General features: G+C 37.8%; 3 protein-coding genes across 4 annotated transcripts in view; 2 read left to right on the top strand and 1 right to left on the bottom strand.

Moving 5' to 3' along the window:
• Positions 1-2526: 2526 nt before the first annotated feature.
• On the bottom strand, positions 2527-8225 carry zgc:86609 (ER membrane protein complex subunit 3-like). Its single transcript, XM_053503362.1, has 9 exons — positions 8111-8225; positions 7677-7850; positions 6280-6337; positions 5975-6068; positions 5781-5885; positions 4965-5046; positions 4748-4827; positions 4559-4641; positions 2527-3236 (listed from the first exon to the last, which is right to left on the bottom strand). Exons 2-9 carry the CDS (start codon positions 7829-7831, stop codon positions 3105-3107), a joined length of 789 nt encoding a protein of 262 aa, XP_053359337.1. The 5' UTR covers positions 7832-7850; positions 8111-8225; the 3' UTR covers positions 2527-3104.
• Positions 8226-8949: 724 nt separating this feature from the next.
• uxt (ubiquitously-expressed, prefoldin-like chaperone) lies at positions 8950-14464 on the top strand. 2 transcript variants are annotated; one of them, XM_053504217.1, is made up of 7 exons: positions 8950-8970; positions 9173-9283; positions 9386-9467; positions 9554-9621; positions 13510-13617; positions 13699-13762; positions 13892-14464. In XM_053504217.1, the coding sequence occupies exons 2-7, from the start codon at positions 9186-9188 to the stop codon at positions 13952-13954; spliced, it is 483 nt and encodes a 160-aa protein (XP_053360192.1). In that variant the 5' UTR covers positions 8950-8970; positions 9173-9185; the 3' UTR covers positions 13955-14464. The 2 variants fall into 2 exon arrangements, with proteins under 2 accessions (XP_053360192.1, XP_053360191.1); XM_053504216.1 differs by lacking the exon at positions 8950-8970 and having other exon boundaries at positions 8981-9283.
• Positions 14465-17768: 3304 nt separating this feature from the next.
• The window catches only part of elk1 (ETS transcription factor ELK1), a 28537-nt gene continuing 24904 nt past the window's right edge, over positions 17769-21401 (top strand). The window contains exon 1 of the mRNA XM_053504191.1: positions 17769-18467. Within this exon, the coding sequence (XP_053360166.1) occupies positions 18443-18467 (25 nt within the window). The 5' untranslated portion in view covers positions 17769-18442. The remainder of the gene's footprint in view (positions 18468-21401) is intronic.

The raw sequence follows: 21401 nt of genomic DNA on the forward strand, positions 1-21401 counted from the left end.
AAGTGGCTTTAGCAAGATTTTAGGTTTAGATTGTCTCTGTAACCATAATTTTTTTTGTAGTTGATTTTTGCATAAGTGGTTAAAAGGAAAGCGCTTTGTACAAATGTAGATAAGCATCTTCACAGTTCCTAAGTGTTCAGTGCCACACCAGCATGAACGTATGAAGCACTTTGACTTGAAATGTCTGGAGTTTTCCTTTCAGTCTATTCCTTCTTTAGTTTGTACGTCATTTTGGGTCAGCTTGTGTTTTTACATTTTCTTCCGTGTTTGTCTTTGCTTGTGTGGACTACAGAGGGTTTAGCCAGGGAATAGTCATGCAGCCTGTGTAGCGCACCAACCACCTTATTATTATTATTATTACTACTTTTATTAAGTAGACTGCCATTTGAGATTGATTTTCAATAAAATTAAAAGAACAGACAGACTGATGGATCGTCAGAGCGGTTGCTTTTGTTTTTTTGTTTGTTTGTTTTTTTTTTCCATGAAAAAAAAGCTAACATTGCTAATCACGAATAACACGGAGAGTTCAGCACAGCCTCGTTTTATTCCTGCACTAGCCATGTCGGCATTTTCACCCGGATGTCTCTTGTTGTCTCGTTGAAATACATCAGGGATATATGTCAGAAACTGTTGCAATATAATTCCTGTAAAAAAAAAAAAATTATAAAAAAGTATTTTTAGGCAAGTGTCGGGGGAGGAAAAACTTTAGCATCTTCTCACTCGTGATCTAATTATTTATTTTTCTTAAATGCCGAGTGACTGATTCGAGATCTTCCATAAACTCCTCCAATATGTTTTTTTTCTTCTTTCCTTTGTTCCTTCATGTTCTTGTTATCTTTAATTGTTTTTAAAAAAGATGCTCTGTTGCTGGAAGCAAACAGAAGAAATATATAAATATATATTTTTCAGCGCCAATTTGTATTTTTATCGCAGACAGATTTAACCACAAAACAGGATATAAGTTAAATATTGTTGACTTTTCATCGTTTGTGTGCAATTTCTAATGAACTCTTTGGAGCGATGAGAATATTGTTCTTGGATCTTTTTTCTGTAAAAGTGCTTTCTGGCTAGAGCTCTTAATGATTTTTAAAATGCATCTGTACAGTATTTTTGTATTGTTAATAAATATCTTTATTATTGTTAAAGATTAAAATGCAGGGACAGGGTGAGCTTTTATTTTACTGTATAAGACGGAGCATATAATTGTATACTCCAATGTTTTGATATGAATAAATGAGAAGTGTATATTAGTAAGATTTTATTTGTGCCCTGAATGAATTTGACTTTTCTCACCTCATGCACTCGTGACAAATAATCAGGGATTTTTTTTTGTTTAGTTTTGTTTGCTTGCTTTTTTCTTTTTTAATAAATAAGCTGTGTTAGTGTTAACCACAAATCCTCCAGCCTGTCTCGAAACTGTTACGATATTTGGACTTCAAGATGACATTCGTTGAAATTTTTATATAGGCTTTTACAGTGAACGTATTGGTATCTTAGTTTGCATCATTTTTCCCATCACCCAGTCTTTCATGTTAAAGATGATGAGGAAATACTGTGCAAAAGTCTTGGACCCCCCTCATTTTTTTATAATCTGCTTCCAGAAAGCCAGACCAACCCCAGTTAACAGTTCTGATAACACTTTTGCCTTTATCTTTTCAAGCAGTTCACAAGGAGCTTTTCATTTGTCTTCTTGATTTCTTAAACTGGGAAAATTATCTACACAAACCGTGTTAATTATTCATCCCGCATAAATTTAATGTATACTGCCTGGTGAAAAAAAAAAAGTTGCACACATTTTATTTAACTGGCCAGGGTCGTACCATTAAGGAAAACTTCATAGATGAACCCTTTAAAAAAAAAAAAAAAAAAAAAGTCTCATGATCAGATGTTTTTCTAATGTAGAAACAGCTGTTTAGTCCCAATCCTGCAAATTCTCATCACATTGTGTGCATTTCCTTTGACATTTTTTACCATGCAGCACCAAGCGTTTAAGTGATCTCCGACCACACTGCATCCATGAAGTTGACAGCTCATCATTATCCTTCTAGGTTTTAATAACACCTTGGAAAGTTCTATACCCAATTTCAGTCATTTTAATGCAGGCAAGTGCATTATGATTATTAACATTTTAAATTGTCCAGTTAAAGCAAACTGTGTGCCATTGATCATCTTTTGCTGTTATTTAAACGATCCGTTGCAATGATGTGCTTTGTAAACCTTTGTCATTTCCACAGCACACCTTTAAATCACCAGCACATGCTCACTCGATTTGTGTGAAATCTTTTTTTTTTTTTACTGTCAAACATTTTTGATATATTTTGAAACGGGCTATAAATAAAGCATCAATGATGCATTGATCATTGCTTATTATACATTGTTTCTCAAGTTATGCGTTTCCTCCCGCATAACAAACTGTGAATCACTTTCATTTTAATCATCACAGGAAATGTGCATGTGGTGAAACAAATGCCCGCTGCTGTGCCTCATCACCTAGACTCGGAAATCATTTCCAGATCAATCGACGAGTGCTGTTCAGTCTTTATTAATTTAATTTATTTGGTATTCAGGCTATTTCCTACATTCAGTTTCCAAATCAGAGAAACATTCATATGCCATGTTTTTCATTAAGACTAGATAGATGATGAACACAAGATAATATTAACTGAAATACTGAAAACACATGAAATAGTGATAATAGATAGAATACTTCAAATAATTAAGGCAACACTGGAGATGAGGTACGATGTACCTTCATACACAAATATACAATCATCAAACTAGCATGCATGAGAACACATCAAAGATCTCATACTCGTACTACCGTTTTTTGGCAACACTACAAAAAAAAAATCTTCAAGTACGAGCCACGTTGTCCTTCTGCTCTCAGATGCTGAAATACTTTTAAAGGCTGTTTTTTTTTTTCTCCAACACTCAATGATTCATTCGATTGAGTCGAATCGTCCACTATTGTTATCCACTACGGAAAACAATCATTAGTAACAATTAAAGATATCCAGTGAGGTCTGAGTGCATAACATGACAGTGAATTAACTACCATCCTTCAGTGTACATTTGTATAGCGCAGTGGTGTTACAACTCGGAGATCAGAATATTCTTCCTGGTCGGTTCTGGCTCGTAAAGAGTCCCCGGAAATCCAGATCTCGGGACATGAGTTCTTCTTCCACGTTCTCCAGAGCCCACTTGTGTTCGACGATCTCCAGAGCCTCCCATTCGCTCTAAATTGAAAAAACAGAAATTAAAGCAGTGGTGAAAGACGGGAAATATATATGTACAGAAGAGAATAAAAACTTTACATATCAATTGATTGTCACCTTTCGATACGATATTATCATGATACCTCGGTGCCGATTCAATTAGAATTGCATCAATTAGAATTCTATAAGCATCATGATTTTTTTTAAATGTCCTGATTCGATATTACATGCATTTTGATACAATTTTAAACCTTTTAAAAATTATTAGTTAAATGTAGCTCGTTCCTTATAACAATTCCTTTATATAATCCATACTAACTTCATATACAATATTTTTTACTGGGCGGTACGTTTCTCAGCCCTCTTTCATAATTATTATTTCTAAACCAACTTAGCAAATAATTCACTCTTTCCACACGGGACGAAAATGTGTAAATAGTTTAGAGTGCACCACCTATAGGATTATTAATTAATTTTTTTTTTAAGTAAAGTTTTACCTCCTCACATTCCTCCAAAGACTTGAGACTGGTGTATGTGTGTGTAATGAGTGGCTTTGAGACTAATTCGCTCAGAGTTTGTTAATTATGCTTGATATTTATTTTGAGTTTATCCTCTTTGTTTGTTGTTGGAGCTCCACATACAGTATGTGCTTTGGGCAGCTCTGTGGTAAAGACATTGATTAGAAAACTGATCAGAAGGTCATCAGGTCCAATTCCGGCAGCACCAAACTGCCGCTGTTGAACTCTTTCCTCAAAATAGCTCAGAAGTTTACATGAGATAAACGGATGACTGTCGGATGTAGGGATGCACCGAAATTTCGGCCGCCGAAAATTTTCGGCCGAAATAGCATTATCGGTTTCGGCCGAAACGTAAGAAAGCGCCGAAAATAAAAGCCGAAATTGTCGCCACGCCTCTCCCATCCTCCCGTCTCGTTCGCGCTGTCATTACGCATCAAACACGGAGTATGTCGGCGGTTTGGAAGCACTTCAAAGTTTCAGATGAGGACAGCAAAGTTGCAATATGTTACAGAAAGAAATTTTATTGAGTTTTGTTATTGTTAAACAGCCTTATTACTGTTATTTATTATCAATAAAAGTTTGATTGCTTAATTAATTTGTAGTTTTTTTAAATACAAACAGAAAATACATAAAACATAAAATATTTTCAAAAAGAAAATATTTTAAACATGTTTTTTAATGAAGCCATTTTCGGTTTCGGTATCGGTTTTCAGCCAAGTGCATCCAAAAATTCAGGTTTCGTTTTCGGCCCAGAATTTTCATTTCGGTGCATCCCTAGTCGGATGCCATAAATTTAAAACGTAATGTAAGTGATGCACGTCTTACCTTGAAGGCCTTGTTGGGGTCCGGGGGCATGGCCATCGCCGCTCCAGTCATCTGTTCCTGCATGATTCTCGCCTGATCGGCAGCTGCAAACACAAGAGCTATCTAGTTCCTGGACATCTGCTCGGAATATAATAACTACCATGCATGACTTAAATATTTATTTTTTCATGATGATCGTCATGAGCTCACCGTTGTCCTGTCCGAGTATGAGGGAGTACATGCTCCGCAGGCCAAACACGTTGAGAAAGTACCAGGAGGCGGAGCTGACCCTGCAGGACAGTCAGATAAAGTCTCAGACACTGTTTAACAACCAGGTCTGGTGAAGCGCAAACACTACATGGCTTTTTCTACATCAGCACTGAACTCAGACTAACAAAGAAAAAGAGAAATCAAACCAATAACACACCATGATGCGTCCAGCGACACCAGTTCAATCCCCCTCTGCAGCATGGGTTTAAACCTCAGGGTCAATGGGAAGGGAACCTTAGCTGAGGGAGAAGAATACGTTTAAGTTTAAGTAAGAATTTTATTCCAGAATCAAGTGAAAATCTGATTGAGCTTTAGAGCAGAAACTTTTACACAACTTTTACGACACAGTGTCGTAAACTGAATTAAAGTTTATTCTATTCTGATAACAGGTTTTATTCCTTAACAAATACATTTTGGCAGCAGTAAACACTCATCCGTCCTTCATCAGTTTCAGATCACTTAATATCACAAAGACAAAAAAAATAATACAGCTAGAGATGCTACTCCACTGAAAATACTTTTCCATGTCCCAGGAAAAGACATGACATGTCGGTGTGTAATTTAAAAAGCCACAAACAGCCGGAATCAAATTCCTGTGTCTCAACGTACTTGGCGAATAAAACCCGACTCCTATTCTGATTTATACGGGTCTGTGAATGAGTACTACAAAAACCATAACATATTAGAACGAGTGTGTTATTAAATCTAGAATTGTGGCTCACACTTTTGTCAGAAAAACGTCATCGACATCTTCAGAGCGATCTGATTTGGTTAGACAGTGCTTGTAATTACATTTAAGCACGCGTTCTATATCCTTTGAATATTTTACCAAACTTCTGAACTTCATGTAGTACCACCAGTACAATCTCTCAGACTAAAATGTTCAGGAGATCTGCTCAGGGCTAGTTTGAAATCTCGAGCAGAAATATGCACTGCAGCAAAGTGAACCTTTTTTGTGCTCTTCTGTACTCACTAGTCACAAATCCAGAGAAAGCCCAGTTGATCCATCCGCCGATTAGGATCATTGGCAGGACGTTGGTCAGGTTTCCTTTCATCATGTCGGTCATCATGCTGGTATCTACAATAAATAAGTAAATATTATTACACTATGTTAGAGCTGATTTAAGCACAAATCCTCTCCGTGGTTAATTAAACATTCAATCTTACCTGTAATGGGATTTTTAGGAACTACTTTTCTCTTCACCTTCTTGAAGAACCCAGTCTCAGCGTTGTTAAAATAGTGCTTACGCATGGCAAACGACTGCAACGAGACAAAAAGTAAAATCAAAGATAAAACTCAAACCTAGCCAGTCTTGATCCTTCACTATAGTGTTAGGAAAGCTAAACTACCTGCTACTTTTTTGGGGGTTGTTCTAACTAAGTGCACTGTGAATGTTCTTCAAGATATTATAAGGTATAATTTAGGTGCTGACAATTCATTCATTGTAGAATAAAGGTTTGGAGAGCGATACCTGCTTAGGGAGGAACCTGCCGTTCTCTCGCAGTACGCGGCTACGCATTAATACTTGGCTGCAAACAAAGACACAAGGGACGAAACATTAAAATCTGTAACGCTATTACAGTACAATCATTATGATAATTACAGAGGAAAGCTAATTAAGCATATAATCATACTACATAAATATGGTTACCACATTGCACCACTACCTCACTCAGGTCCTTCACGTTTCTGTCTTTAATCCAAGAATTGTGACTTTTTTCCTTAGGTTTCTGTCTTTAAACCCAGAATTGTGCCTTTTTTCCATCAGGTTTTTTGTCTTTAAAGCCAGAATTTTGACTTTTTTAAATTTGGGTTTCTGTCTTTAAACCCAGAATTGTGACTTTTTTCCTTCAGGTTTCTGACTTTAAACCCAGAATTGTGCCTTTTTTCCATCAGGTTTTTTGTCTTTAAAGCCAGAATTGTGACTTTTTTTAATTTAGGTTTCTGTCTTTAAACTCAGAATTGTGACTTTTTTCCTTCAGGTTTCTGTCTTTAAACCCAGAATTGTGACTTTTTTCCTTCAGGTTTCTGACTTTAAACCCAGAATTGTGACTCCCCCTGCACGTTTCTGTCTTTAAACCCAGAATTGTGACTTTTTCCCATCAGGTTTCTGTCTTTAAACCCAGAATTGTGACTTTTTCCCATCAGGTTTCTGTCTTTAAACCCAGAATTGTGACTTTTTCCCCTCACGTTTCTAACTTTAAATTCATAAATAATTGTCTCCTGGAGTCTGTGCTATTCACAAAAACTGCACGCTTTGACTATTCCCAAGTAGTGACACGGTGCTGTATATGTATATATATATATATATATATATATATATATGTTAGTATTTTGGCTGCTGCTGTCTAGGGGTCACCACAGCGGACCATCCGATTTGCGCAACAACTTGGCACGGGATTTATGCCGAATGCCCTTCCTGATGCAACCCTCCCATTTTATCCGAGCTTGGTACCGGCACTTGGTACAGTGGCTGGGGTTTGGGCACTGGGTGAGAATCGAACCCGGGCCTTCCGCATGGCAGATGAGAAACCTACCAATTTATAGATGTGATTTCTAAACTTGCAAGCAATAAATTATGCTTTTTACTCTGACTCAGTTACACTCTCATATGTCCAGTTACAATGTTTACATGAAATGTCACAGAACATTTTTGCAAAACAACACAAAATAGTTAAATGCTAAATTTTTACTTTATGTCCCAAAAGAAAATAAGTTATTCATATTGCTTCCTCATGTCATATCATCCCTTTATACCCTCCTCCTTATATATTGTCAATAAAAATGTCAGAAAAAAATTAAAAAACAGGATTAAAAGAATTCATACTTAAGTGTGACGTCACAGAGGGTATAGTGCACGTGACCCACCTGTCAGACACCTGCTGCAGCTCGACCTTCTTTTCACTCTGGATGAGTTTAGTAACATAATGCCGCAAAACTCCAACTAAAAACGTGATGCAGACAATCGGCAGCACGACCCACACACGGATACTGGAGTCTAACAGCAGCTCGGGTCCCGCCATGCTGGTCTGTCTGGGGCAACTTAACACAGTATTTACACCAGCAACAAACTATTAAACTGGCATGCGCGTGTGCTAGCTGTCTTTCAACTTCCTGTACTAAGTCGTCAAAGTAAAAACACCCTGAGGCTGTATTATCTAAGTGACATAAGAGCTATAAAATACTTTTATATAACCTTCTACCTCATGGCTTTTTTAAAATAACCTGCCATGTTTTAACAAACACTCCATGTCGGGACATTAAATTTAACTTCTGCTAGCTTGTGCAACTCTTCAGCTTACCAGTTCGGAGGGCTGTATCCCAAATTGGTGTCTTTATCAAATTACAGGGCACTAGATGGGCTCGTTTAAAACGCTATTGTAGCCCTAAATAGGGCACCTATGTGTGCAGTCTAAGATTGTTTATTATTCGGCCTTTGCGCGTGCTGCGTGTAATATGCGCATGCGCGTAGTAAAATAGTACCGCTATTCGACTCAGATGTTAGAAATTTATAAGAACAATTATATTAAAAATAAAATTACATTGTTATTTTAAAACGTTAAATACATTACATTTCAATTTATTTTAAAACCCGTAGAGTTTACAGTGCATGAATGCTTGAAATCTAATCATTTATTTATTGTTTTTTTTTTTTTTTAACGGAATCGATTGCCTTGAGCTGCAATAAACGATTCTGATTCGGATTCTAATTTTGAATAGAAAAGGAAATTCGGTTCCTGACAAACTTTTCTCGATTTAGTTTAAGTAACTGCAAAGTAAGTCTTAATAATAACAATTATTATAATAATAGTAATAAAAATTAACAATGCAAAGTATTAGTAAGGTAGATTTACAAAAAAAACATGATTATGCCAGACCGGCCGCCATCTTGAAATGAATCATACTAAGAATCATTTTAAACATATGATGCCTTCCAAATTACCATATAATTTAATCAGAAATCAGACAAAAAATAATTTGGGTGGCGGTCTATATTATTCATTGGTTGTTTTTTTGTTTGTTTGTTTTTTTAGAATGAATTCAAATTAAATTTTAAATGATTCGGAATCGGTGAATCGGTTTTAGAGTCGACTCAATTTCGTTTGTATAAAGTGGTGTGAATTATTTTTCACTTCCGGGTGATTTTATAGGATTATTTCCGGTATGTTGTCAACAAGTCAGAATTGATGCACAGCACGCGCTTGATATAATGCTTTATTAATATTTCATCGTGAATTTTTTGGTTAAAAAGATGTAACGCTTTGAATTATAAGGAATAAGAACAAATATCAGTGCTGAATATTAGTTGCTAATGTGCATCAGATTGTAGAGATCATCATCTTCATCTCTGACTCTTTGCTCAGTGATCTGTGATTAATGACGTCACACACCATGACCTCTGAAAAGCCTAACATCAATGAGAAAGTGCTGCAGTATGAATCCTTCATCAGTGATGTGCTGAGGAGAGATTTACAGTAAGTACACAGTAACATGTGCTTCTTCAGCTTCTCTGAATGATGATCTGTGTTAGAGTGCTCATGTGTAGTGTTTTGTTTTCCTTTCATTTTGTTTCTAAGGAAGGTTTTGGAGCAAAGAGATGGTGTGTATGAAAAAATAGCACAGTACCTTCAACTGAAGAATACGATTAAAAGCATACAGGTATGTTATGATTTATTCTTTCACACTCCTCCCATTTCTGCTTAACCTCCAGATCACTAACCCATGTATATATCTACCATTTTTAGGAAACTGGCAGCAAAGAATTAAAGACGGATGTCGATCTCGGCTGTAATTTCTATGTTCAAGCTCAAGTGTAAGTGTCTACGTTAAAATTTTGGTTCGAATGGAGTCTGTCCGTAATTTTGGAATCAGGTCTGTGTGAATTAAACAAGCGTCACAATAGTGTCTGCCTTGGGTCTGTGTCTGTGTCTGTGGAGTTTGCATGTTCTTGGTAGGTGCTTGGTAGGTTTCCTTCGGGTGCTCCTGTGCTTTTGTGGTTTCCTTTCCACTGCATAAAGACATGCAGATTAGGTTAATTGGTGTTCCCAAATTGCCCATAGTGTGTCTACATGTGTGCCCCTGGAGCAGATGGGGTTAAGGGCCTTGGTCAAGGGCCCAACAATGGCAACCTGGTAGAACTGGGGCTCAAACCGCCGACCGTCTAATAAATAACATGGTGCCTTAGCCCTCTGAGATACCACTGCCCAATAAATCGATTGAGGTTTAGTTTTGAAGGTTTAGTTTGGGCTTGATGGTTCATTTCAGTAGACACTGCTATAAACGCAAATGAAGGAATGAAAAGTAGTGACGGGTCGTCTCTTTCAGGCTCAGACTGTGTTGGTTAAGTGCGAGGCTGTGATAAACAAGCTACTCAAAGTCGAATCTTTTTCTTTTGTCATAACGTTATATTTTTGTCTTGTTTGTTGTGTAATCAATGTTTGCGCAAGTGGTAGATGTTAGGGATGTAACGCATAACATTTTAATTACGTTTTGCCAAAATGAACAAAATGACCCAAAAAGATTCTTTTATTTTGCTGAACGAGACTCAAAAATCCGAGTCGGTAAATTGATCTGAACTTCCCATTACTAATGAAAAGGTGCAGTGCCGAAAAAAATACACTCCATCCTGTTATTTATTTAAAAAAATGTGCATATTAATTACACTTAAATGATTTCAAATCATCAACAAATTTTAAATTTAAATTTAAATAACCAGAGTAAATACATAATACAGATTTGAAATGATTATTTAATTGGCGGCAACAACTGCAATCAAGCGTTTGTGATGACTGGAAACGAGTCTTTCACGTCGTTGTGGAAGAATTTAGCAAAATTGTTTAAATTTAGACACATTGCAGGATTTTCAAGCATAAACAACCTGTTTAAGGATCTCAAACAGATTTAACGCCAGACTTTGACTACTTTGGCCACTCCAAAAAAATAAATATTTATTTTTTAAGCCATTAAAAGATGGAATGGTGTGTCTCGGATCATTGTCCTGCTGCATAACCCAAGTGCGCTCAAGATGAGGTCACGAACCGACAGCCGGACGTTCTTCTCCTTGAGGATTTTCTGGTAGAGCGCAGAAGTCATGGTCCCATTCATTATGGGAAGTCATCCAGGTTCTGAATTTACAAAGTGGCCCCTGACCATCACACGACCACCAGCACACAGTGAAACCAAATAAATGTCCTTTAGGACCAAAGCGCTACTTAAATTAAAGAACATAAATTTAAAAAACAAGTAGCTAGCTAACTAAGACATCTAATTAGCTGACTAGCTGAGATGTAAACAAATGAACACCATAAATTTACAAAACTATCCAAGTACTATACCAAAGACACCATAAAGTGCCTGTGTACAAGAGCCACGACACAAATCCATACTCTAAATTATCGGTGAGATGATGGAGGAGAAACAGTAAGCATTTCTTGGTAAAGTCGCTCTTTCATGAAACGCTGTGTTAGTTTTACACCAGTCGTAACGGGACGCACACCTTCCAAAAAAGTTCAACTTTTGTCTCATCAGTCCACAGAATATTCGCCCAAAAGGCTTTGCAGATAATCAAGATTATGTGTTCTTTCTGGGGACAATGACTTTCTCCTTGGAACTCCCCCATGGATGCCAATTTTGCCCCAGTCTCGTTCTCATCACGAACACTGACCTTAACTGAGGCGAGTGAGGGCTGAACTTCTTTAGATGTTGTTCTCTGTTCTTTCATGAGCTCCTGGATGAGTCATTGTTGTGCTCTTGGAGTAATTTCGGTAGGCCGGCCACTCCTGAGAAGGTTCACTTCTCTTCCCATCTTTCTCCATTTGTGGATAATGACTCTCACTGTGGTTCGCTGGAGTCCCAAAGCCTTAGAAATGACTTTGTAACCCTTTCCAGTCTGAGCCTTTACAATGTCGTCTGTTTGGAAACTCAGCTGATCCCTGATTATTGGTTTGTTTTCTTTGATATGTTTGTGTGGAAAATTATAAAAAAAGGAAAGGGAAGAAAGGAAAATATCTAATCGCACTTGAGTTAAATCACATTTCTATGGAGCATTATGATGTATAGTATGTTATATAATAATAATAATAATAATAATAATAATTGGAGATGGGGAAATCTTAATTCAGTGATATGTCATGATTCTTTAGTGTGGAATCATGATATTGACTCCAAAATGTAAAATATATGTATTTCTGGAATGTGCTGCCGTTCCTCTATGATCCTGCAGGTGGCATCCTCTAAACTACTCACACATTGGCAGGCAGCACCACGTCCTCTGTGATAGAAGTGAATTATTTATAAAGATTGTTTTAAAATTGAAACAAAATCTGAGAAAATACAATGTATATAGAATCGCAGGATTTGTCAATCCTGACCAAAATGTATTTGTCCAAACCTGTTAATTATTGAATTCTGGTTTATCAGTCAATCAGTTCCGTGATCTCCAGTGAAAGATATCTTAATGCTTCAGTGTTGTATACCAAGACATATTGGTCCAACAAGCCTGAGCAACAGCTATAAAGACTTGGTTTGATGAGTTCCGTGTGTAAGAACTTGACTGGCCCTAACACCGAGCCCTGACCCCAACCCTATCACGCAGCTTTTGGATGAACTGAAACGGAGATTATAACGAGCCAGGCCTTCTCGTCCAACATCAGGGTCTGACTTCATAAAGAATGAATGTGTACGAATTCCCACAAAACCACTCCAAAATCTAGTGGAAGCTGTTATAGCTGAAAAAGACGGACCAATTCCATATTGAAGTATATATTTTTGGATGCAATGTTTCTGCAGGTTTGTCCAAATACTTTTGTTCATGTAATGTATGTCTGATCTACTGTAGGACTACTTAAGAAAGTGACTCAGATCCAATCTAAAAAACAAACAAACATCGGATTTGTGTGTTTAGACAACCCAAAAAATTTTTATCTGTCATACGTTAGTGTAAAAAATTAAGTTGAGTGAACATGGTCTGTGTGGCTTAACAACCTCAGGAAACTGCTCAGGTACAGGGACGGGACTGAAAACGAGAGACGGGAAAGTGCCTCAGGACGGCTGGAGAATTATTCCTCAAGACAACATAAAAAATACAATAAAGTCTGTCTCTTTGGGAGCAATGTATGAAGAAATCAGTCTGACATAAAATGTTTATTAAGAGAGGGTTTTTTTTCTCAAACATGCGCACAATAACATGATACAAATATGCTGCTATACTCATAATATTTCATAGCAGTGCATTATTTATTAATTTATTCAACTTCTATACTGCTTATAGTGTGCACACGGGTGTGAGGTGGGGTACACCTTGGACAAAGTGCCAATCCATCACGGAACACACACACACACTACGGAGAATTTGCGAACACCAGGTAACCTAATCTGCATGTCTTTGGACTGTTGGAGGAAACCTGAGACCGCAGAGGAAACTCCACGCATACAGACCTGAGACAGGAATCGAACCACTTCGCCACCATGCCGCCGCAGTGCATTTTGAACATTGATTAAACATTGCTCAAAAAAAAAAAAAAAAAGAAGCAACTGTAATGTCACAGGATAAGATTGAATATTAACCTGCACACGTGTGTATATTACCAGGTCATATGTGTAATAGCAGGTGTAGGAAAGTAAAAAAAATTTTCACACAAGTAAACGCACAGACAAAACCCATTAGGATTTGTTCACTGATTCGGATTTGCTCTCCTTTCAGGCCGGACACTTCTAAAATCTTTGTCGCCGTCGGATACGGATTCTTCCTCGAATTGACTCTCTCGGAGGCGCTGACTTTCATCGAGAAGAAAACCAGCCAGCTTACAGAGTAAGATCTCCTTTCTTCTTTCATCAACGTTTTTTCTCATCAGCGTGAATCATACGTTTTGTTTTTTATCGTTTGCCGCAGGTACAGCGAGGTTCTCAGCAAAGACGCGGCGAAGATCAAAGCGCACATTCGCCTGGTTTTAGAGGTAAATCTTCTTTTTTTTTTTTTTTTTCTTTCAACTTCGGTTTGCTTCAAGCTTTTTTATTTTCTCTGTCGAGTCTCGTGAGTAAGACGCCTTCTTTTTTTTTTTCCTTTTTTTTTTTTTTCACCGTAGGGTTTAAGGGAGCTTCAGGGTCTGAAAGACTTTCCAGAGACGGCGAGACGCGAGGTGTTTTAAGTACCTCACGGTGGCGAGGCGATGGCAGCGACATCCTTTCCGCCCTTTTAAGACGCAACCACGACTGCAGATGGCCTGAGCTTGGGGTTTTGCGAAGTGATCTGTATTTCATTGTCACTTGTTTTTTCTTAACAGGTTTTACTGTTGCATTACTAAAAATCGAAAGGATCAGTATGAATAGCTGCGACTATAGTCGTGATTTTTCTTAGTGGCTGTGAAGGTCCCTTGCCTGAGATGGTGACTAATTGCTCTTTGCAAAAAAATATATATATATATGACTCATAAGCTTTTGGAAATGATGTGGACTCTTGATGTGTAGTCACCATGTTATTAGGCATTGTGTGCTTCGCTTTTTTGTGCGCGCAGATCTGATCCGAGACCTTCTAGCAGTACGTTTTTCATTTAAATCTCTAAAGAGAATCAAGCCTGGAGTGTGAGTGTAAATGCTTGTGCTCTGAGTCACCTTGAATAAAAATACAAATATCAAATATGTTACGTTTTTTATTTTTTTTTTTTAATTTTTACATCGAGTACAGTCAAAAGAATCCAGGACCCAAATGTTGATGATGTGTTTCACCTGTTTATGAAAAGAAAACTGTGGTGTAATCTGCACTTTTCAGTACAAATTAAAAATGTATATTCCTAAGGATAAGCGAAGATACTGTAAATGGTTATGATTTGTCTAAATGCTGTTCATTTCTTCTTCTTGATAACTGTTCGCTCTCTACCGCTTTAATAAATAATCATCTGCTGAACTTTTGCTGCTGCACCACGAGGAAGAGGATGAGGCGTTCTGTCTAAGCCCCTTCAGCATCGCCGTGACGGATACGCTGTCACACTAGTATCTGGTTGCCGTGGAAACTAGATGTTGAATAGTGGCAGCAGTGTAAGACCTGCTTCCTGAAATAGATTAATATTTCTCCAGTACAAAGACGCATTGCTCCGAATGGGCTCGTTGTACACGAGAGTTTTTTATATATATATATATATATATATATATATATATATATATATATATATATATATATATATATATTATACGACCTTCTGTATGCATGCATCCTTGCAACAAGCCTGCTGATGAATATGCTGTTAAAGGGGGGAGAATGACGTGTATTTTTTTTTTAAAACAATTTTCTTAAATGCAGCAGGTAGGACTGCCAAATGCACGCTCTACGTTTCCTGGATAGACGTCTCCAGGTCTACAACAACCCTCCCTCGGTGTCAGTTAAATACACCTAAGATTTATTTTCTCTCTGGCAATTATTAATGGTTAAAAAGCACAATATGTCATTTTTTTTAACGATACGAATGACAAAATCACACCACCCTGTCAATTATTATTTTGCTGTAAGCCAAAGATTGGACAAAGCTCCGTCACAGAGATGGTTTAGTAAAACTAAAAAATGTATTGTATGGTTTAGTAAAACTAGATGTATTTGATGGAAAGATGAATACCGCTTATCCTGTGAAAGGTCGCAGGAGGCCTCCCAGGACACACTCGCAATCTCACTCTATCACACACACACTATGTGTGTGCCAATTAGCCTAATCGGTAAATGTAAACCTTATTAGTTTACATAATTAAATGTTGGAGGAAACCCACCAAGCAGGGGGAGAACATAAAAACTCCATGAGCACCCTCAACTCTGGAGGTGTGTGGCCACAGTTTTAAATTAGGAAAATCTGTTCATATAAATTTTTAAGCCGGGTTTGGATTTTGGGAACCCTTAGATTCCTCCAAAGTGAGGAAACAAAGCTGGCACCATAATGTAATTCTGTGACAGCAATACATTATGTTACATACTTGCCATTCCAGGGGCGTGGTGCCATAGTGGTTGTCAATGTCACCTCCAGGGTCGAGGGTTCGATTCCCGCCTCAGGTCTGTGTGCTTTGAATTTATGTTCTTCCCGTTGTTGATGGGTTTTCTCCCAACCTCCAAAAACATGAGGATTAGGATAATCAGTTCACATTAATTCGTAAACTAGTAATTCATGGGCAAAACAACACACTATCTTGTTCCCACATCTCATTAAGTTATGGCCAAAACAACATGCTATCTTATTCACACACCTTAATAAATCGTGGCCACAACATAGCATGTTGTTCCCACATTTTAGAAACTCTCATTCCCACATGTTAGAAAGTCATGGCCAAAACAACACACTATCTCTCCCACACACCTTATTAAGTCATGAATAAAACAACATACTATCTTATTCCCACGCCTCAGTAAGTAGTGGCCAAAACACCATATTATCGCATAACCAGTCTTAGTAAGTCGTGGCCACAACATACAGTACTATCTCATTCCCAGACCTTAGTAAGTTGTAGCCAATACAACATACTATCTAATTCCCACACCTTAGTTAATCATGACCAAAACAGCATACTATCTCATTCCCATGGCTCAGTAAGTAGTGGCCAAAACACCATACTATTTAATAACCAGTCTTAGTAAGTCGTGATCACAACATACTGTACTAACTCATTCCCAACCCTTAGTAAGTCGTAGCCAATACAACATACTATCTCATTTACACACCTTATTAAGTCATGGCCAAAACCACATACTATCTCATTCCCACACCGTATTAAGTCATGGCTAAAACAAAACACTATCTCATTCCCGCACCTTATTAAGTCATGGCTAAAACAAAATACTATCTCATTCCCACACCTTAGTAAGTCGTGGCCAAAACAACATACACAGGCATGGGAACGAGATAGATAAATACATACATATATACATACTTACTTACTTTATTCATCCTGAAAGAAATTGTAGGAGATACTATAATGTTTTGGCCACGGCTTACTAAGGTGTGGGAATGAGAGAGTAAGTAGTGGCCAGAACAACATACCAGCTCATTCCCAACCCCTTAGTAAGTCGTAGCCATTCCAACATACTATCTCATTCCCACACCTTAGTAAGTCATGGCTAAACAACATATTATCTCATTCCCACACTGTATTAAGTCATGGCTAAAACAAAATACTATCTCATTCCCACACCTTAGTAAGTCGTGGCTAAGACAAAATACTATCTCATTCCCGCACCTTAGTAAGTCGTGGCTAAAACAAAATACTATCTCATTCCCGCACCTTAGTAAGTCGTGGCTAAAACAAAATACTATCTCATTCCCGCACCTTAGTAAGTCGTGGCTAAAACAAAATACTATCTCATTCCCACACCTTAGTAAGTCATGGCTAAAACAACATACACAGGTATGGGAATGAGATAGATAAATACATACATATATACATACTCACTTTATTCATCCTGAAGGAAATTGTAGGAGATACTATGATGTTTTGGCCACGGCTTACCAAGGTGTGGTATGAGAGAGTAAGTAGTGATCTTACTATCTATAGGGATCTATCCATCCATCCATCCATCCATCCATCCACCTATCTTGTTCCCACACCCTATTAAGTCATGATCATGAATCCCCCCCCCCACACACAATATCACCAGAGAGGCTCTGTAGTAATTGGTAGGTACTGTAGTGTACTGTAAACCTGCCAGGTGTGTGTGTGTGTGTGTGCAAAAGTCAAGGCACCCCTGCAGCTACAGATTCTATGCACAGAACTCGTCCTTTCTGCACAAGTTTTTTTTTTTTTACTTTTTTTTAATCCTCTCAGGATTGACACATGCATAATACATTATTGTCATCTTTATTCTTTTCATCTTTTCACTCGCTTCTCTCTCTCTCTCTCTCTCTCTCTCTCTCTCTCTCTTTTCTTTCATTGACGTCACGTGACGCAGGTGCCCCACAGGGACTCCTCTTAACACAGAGAGAGAGAGTGAAATGTCGGAGTTGACGTGAGCGCGCTTTTCACACAGAACAGGAACCGAAGTGAAGAAACAGAGCGGTCTGTTGATTATTAATATTAATATTAATAATAATAAAGACCAGAAACTTTAGTGGTGAGGTTTTATCTTGGGTTTGGACATGGTGGGAAACGAGGCGGGGAGGAGGAGGATTGTGTTTCTTGTACTCTGGACTTGGATGAAACTAAGAGCGATGGAGAAGAAGTAGAAGAAGAAGAAGAAAGACGAAGAAGAAGAAGAATAAGGAAGCTAAGCGTTTTTAGCTAACTAACTAAACTAACTAACTTGTGTTTAGTAGAGTGCTCGCTTGTTATATTTCGAATTCCAGGCGTTTAACTTCGTAAAAAAAAAAAAAATCTCAGATTTTCCCCTGTTTATTTAAACACCAGGCTGTGTGTGTGTGTGTGTGTGTTTGAGCGAGCGCCTTAGCGGTCGCTAGTTAGTGTGTTAGTGTTGTTAAGCAGCTAGCCCGCTAGCTAACAACATTGCGGCGGCTAACATGGAGGAAGAGGTGCATGTGTGTGTCGGTACCATCGCAGCGCTCTTATATAATCATCATCCCAAACTCAAATGCAGCTCGGAAGCGCTTTAGACGCAGAAATGTGGACGTGGATCGATTAAGTGCTGAAATCAAACAGGAATCAACGCAGACATGGAGTCCAACCCTCTCATAAGTGGTGAGTGCTGGTGTATTGTACACGCTGTACTCGATATAACCAGACTTTAACACACACACACACACACACACACTGAGAGTCTAGCATCTAACAAGACCCTCAAGCTCACACCTTGCTCACTGCATAGAGATACATGTATTTGATGTGCATTGCTCAGGAAAGAGAGAAAAAAAAGGTGTTGGTGCTGGGGGTTTCAAGTGCATGCTTCCTGATTGGTTTTGCATGCACACACACACACACACTGAATGCTTTTGTGTCAAGCTACCTGTTGGACATGCACCTCATGACAGTAATGTAAAACACATGATCATTTGAGACCCGTGCCAGGAACAGCAGATCGCTTCACAGATTTAAAGGATTTCGACTTGGTTTTAGGAGGAAACCAGGAAACTCAGATGAAACCCAGACAGACACACGGGAGGAGAGAGAGAGAGAGCATGCGACCCAAGCCCATGCGCAGGATCCAAAATGCGTGCTGTGAGGCAGTGACTTGTCACGCCGGCTCTTGAATTTGTTTTAATTATTCATTTTAGGAATCGTCGTCAGATTTTGAGTAGCAAGTGCAGCTCGGTTTGCAAGCACAGAACACTCTTTTATTTATTCATTTGTTTGTATTTTTGATGTGCGGCGTTTTTTTTTTTTTTTTTTTTTTTAAAGAGAATAAAAAAAATAATAAAGGTGTTAGGGTTTGAAGTGCATGCTTCCTGATTGGTTCACACACACACATGCAGGTTAAAGGATTTCGCCTTGCGTTTAGGAGAAAATCAGGAATCCCAGACGAACACACGGAGAGAGCATGTGATCCAAGCCCGAACTCAGGATCGAAACTATAAGCTGTGAGGCAGCGACATGCCATTAAATCTTATTTCATTAATCATGTTAGAAATCATCATTAGATATCAGTCAGAGTCGAGCTTGATCTGAAAACACAAAACACTTTTGATTTTTTTTTAAATATTTTATTTGATATGCAGTGGTCAGGAAGTTTTTTTCCTCAAGTGAAAACAAAAAAAAAAGATTTTGGGGTTTGAAGTGCATGCTTCCTGATTTGCATACACACATATCGGGTGCTTTTGTGCCAAGCTACCTGTTGGACATGCACTTCAGGACAGTTATGCGAACACATGATCATCTGAGACCCATGACAAGAACACTAAATTGCTGCACACACTCACTCACACTCTCACACGCTTACAGGTTAAAGGATTCCGACTTGTGTTTAGGATCCCGCCCAAGCTCAGGATCCAAAATACAAGCTGTGAGGCAGCGACGTGCAAATAAATTTTTAGAAATCATCATTAGATAGAATTTTGAATTAATTATTTAATTCATTAATTTTTTTTATTGGCTTACTTTTTTTTTTTTTTTTTTTCACATAACGACTATTAACTGTAAAATAGTCACTTTCCATTTACTAACGCTTTCCAGCATAGATTTATTTTAATTATTCGGCAGCTGGTTAATGGATTTTTTTAAATTTATATAATTTTTTTCTTCCCTGCCTTTAATTTGTGCTTTGACCACAATCAGGATTGTCCTAATTTTATACACTGAAAAAAAATAATAACTCGTCTCAGCAAGTAAAAAAAGATTGAATTTAGCCAAACCTATGCATAAATTCTTAAAATACATATTTACAACGAACCTAATATAAAATTATAAAGTTTATAGGTTATTTGCAGGCGGAAAAACTGTGGAGAATTTCCTAAAACCTAACAAAATTATACCGCAATAGAACCAGACATTTTTGTTGAGTTGAGTTGAGTTGTTTTGAATCGATTCAGGTATGAATCGCGATTCTTTTATGTCGCAATTAACGTATCAAAACATTGGCTCCATAATATTAAAATAAAAATATATATTTTTAATAGAGATGAACCGGTCGATCAGCCTCAGTTGACACAACAGAAATGCATCTTTATGACATTACGTTATCAAAAATTGTGCGCATTATTCTGCCTTTTTCTCCAAACTCTGAGAGAGAATTAATCTCAAACCCACTCATTACACACACTTACGCCAACCTCAAAACACCACAAACGCAAATCTGTAGAACATTGCGTGCGTTAGAAGCCGTACATACTTACAGCCACTCTGAAGCTGAGTTTTGAGACTTTGGCGGCGTTTGATGCAGGGCGCAATCGCCCACTACGGCCAATGTGGAAGGGCCAGTTCATCTAATCTGCATGTGTTTGCACTAGAGCAGGGTGATATCTATCTCCTATGAATTGAATCTCTGATTTTTTTTTTAGACAAAATTCGATTTTCTATTTTAAAACGTTTACTTTTCTTTAAAGAAAAATATAAAATGTAATAAAATTCTAGAGCCTATGGGATATATTGTTTATAGATTTTTTTATTTTTTTTTTTTGAGCAAAAACATTGTTACCAACACATGAACTGCTTATTAGGACTAAAAGTGCAAACCTCCTTTTCGCTAACAAGTTTTCTTGTTATTTAAAAAAAAAAAAAAAAAAAATCAATAAAACAACATGAGAACCTTCGTCTACAACATCTTTTGCGAATGTAGCAGCATCAGTAATATCTTTCCATCAAGTTCCCTGCTTATCACACGGGATGCAGTGGGAGGATGAAAGTATTTTCACCTGTCTTTTTAGGCGGTGTTTTGACACGCCTCCCATCCAATCCCCTGACCCTGGAGGTGCGAGTCCACAGTGCTAACCCATTTGATCGAATAAAATAAATGAGAAGAGTCTGGAGAACTGTCCTTCAAGGCTATGATAAATGAGAAATTTGGAACCTTTTGCAAGCTGAAATGCTCTTAAGAATGAAGACTTTAGCACAGCGCCGTGTGTTTGAGTGCAGTTTTATAAACCTGAATAAATAGGCTGTGTTGAATTCACTTTCTCTTTGTTTTTTGTTTTTTTCCTCTGTTTTGTTCTTCGTCGTGTAACGTGCTCAAGCGTGTTCGCC

The sequence above is a fragment of the Clarias gariepinus genome, chromosome 9 (genome assembly GCF_024256425.1).
Source record: "Clarias gariepinus isolate MV-2021 ecotype Netherlands chromosome 9, CGAR_prim_01v2, whole genome shotgun sequence".
Taxonomy (NCBI): domain Eukaryota; kingdom Metazoa; phylum Chordata; class Actinopteri; order Siluriformes; family Clariidae; genus Clarias; species Clarias gariepinus.

What these genes read in the sequence shown, in the direction of transcription:
- zgc:86609 (XM_053503362.1), bottom strand. Translation starts at nt 7,831, where the DNA reads ATGGCGGGACCCGAGCTGCTGTTAGACTCCAGTATCCGTGTGTGGGTC. An exon ending in GCAGGTTCCTCCCTAAGCAG is followed by an intron (nt 6,069 to 6,279) that starts GTATCGCTCTCC and finishes GTCTCGTTGCAG; the next exon opens with TCGTTTGCCATGCGTAAGCA. An exon ending in ACCCCAACAAGGCCTTCAAG is followed by an intron (nt 3,237 to 4,558) that starts GTAAGACGTGCA and finishes TTTTCAATTTAG; the next exon opens with AGCGAATGGGAGGCTCTGGA.
- uxt (XM_053504217.1), top strand. Translation starts at nt 9,186, where the DNA reads ATGACGTCACACACCATGACCTCTGAAAAGCCTAACATCAATGAGAAA. An exon ending in ATACGATTAAAAGCATACAG is followed by an intron (nt 9,468 to 9,553) that starts GTATGTTATGAT and finishes TACCATTTTTAG; the next exon opens with GAAACTGGCAGCAAAGAATT. An exon ending in TTCTATGTTCAAGCTCAAGT is followed by an intron (nt 9,622 to 13,509) that starts GTAAGTGTCTAC and finishes CTCTCCTTTCAG; the next exon opens with GCCGGACACTTCTAAAATCT.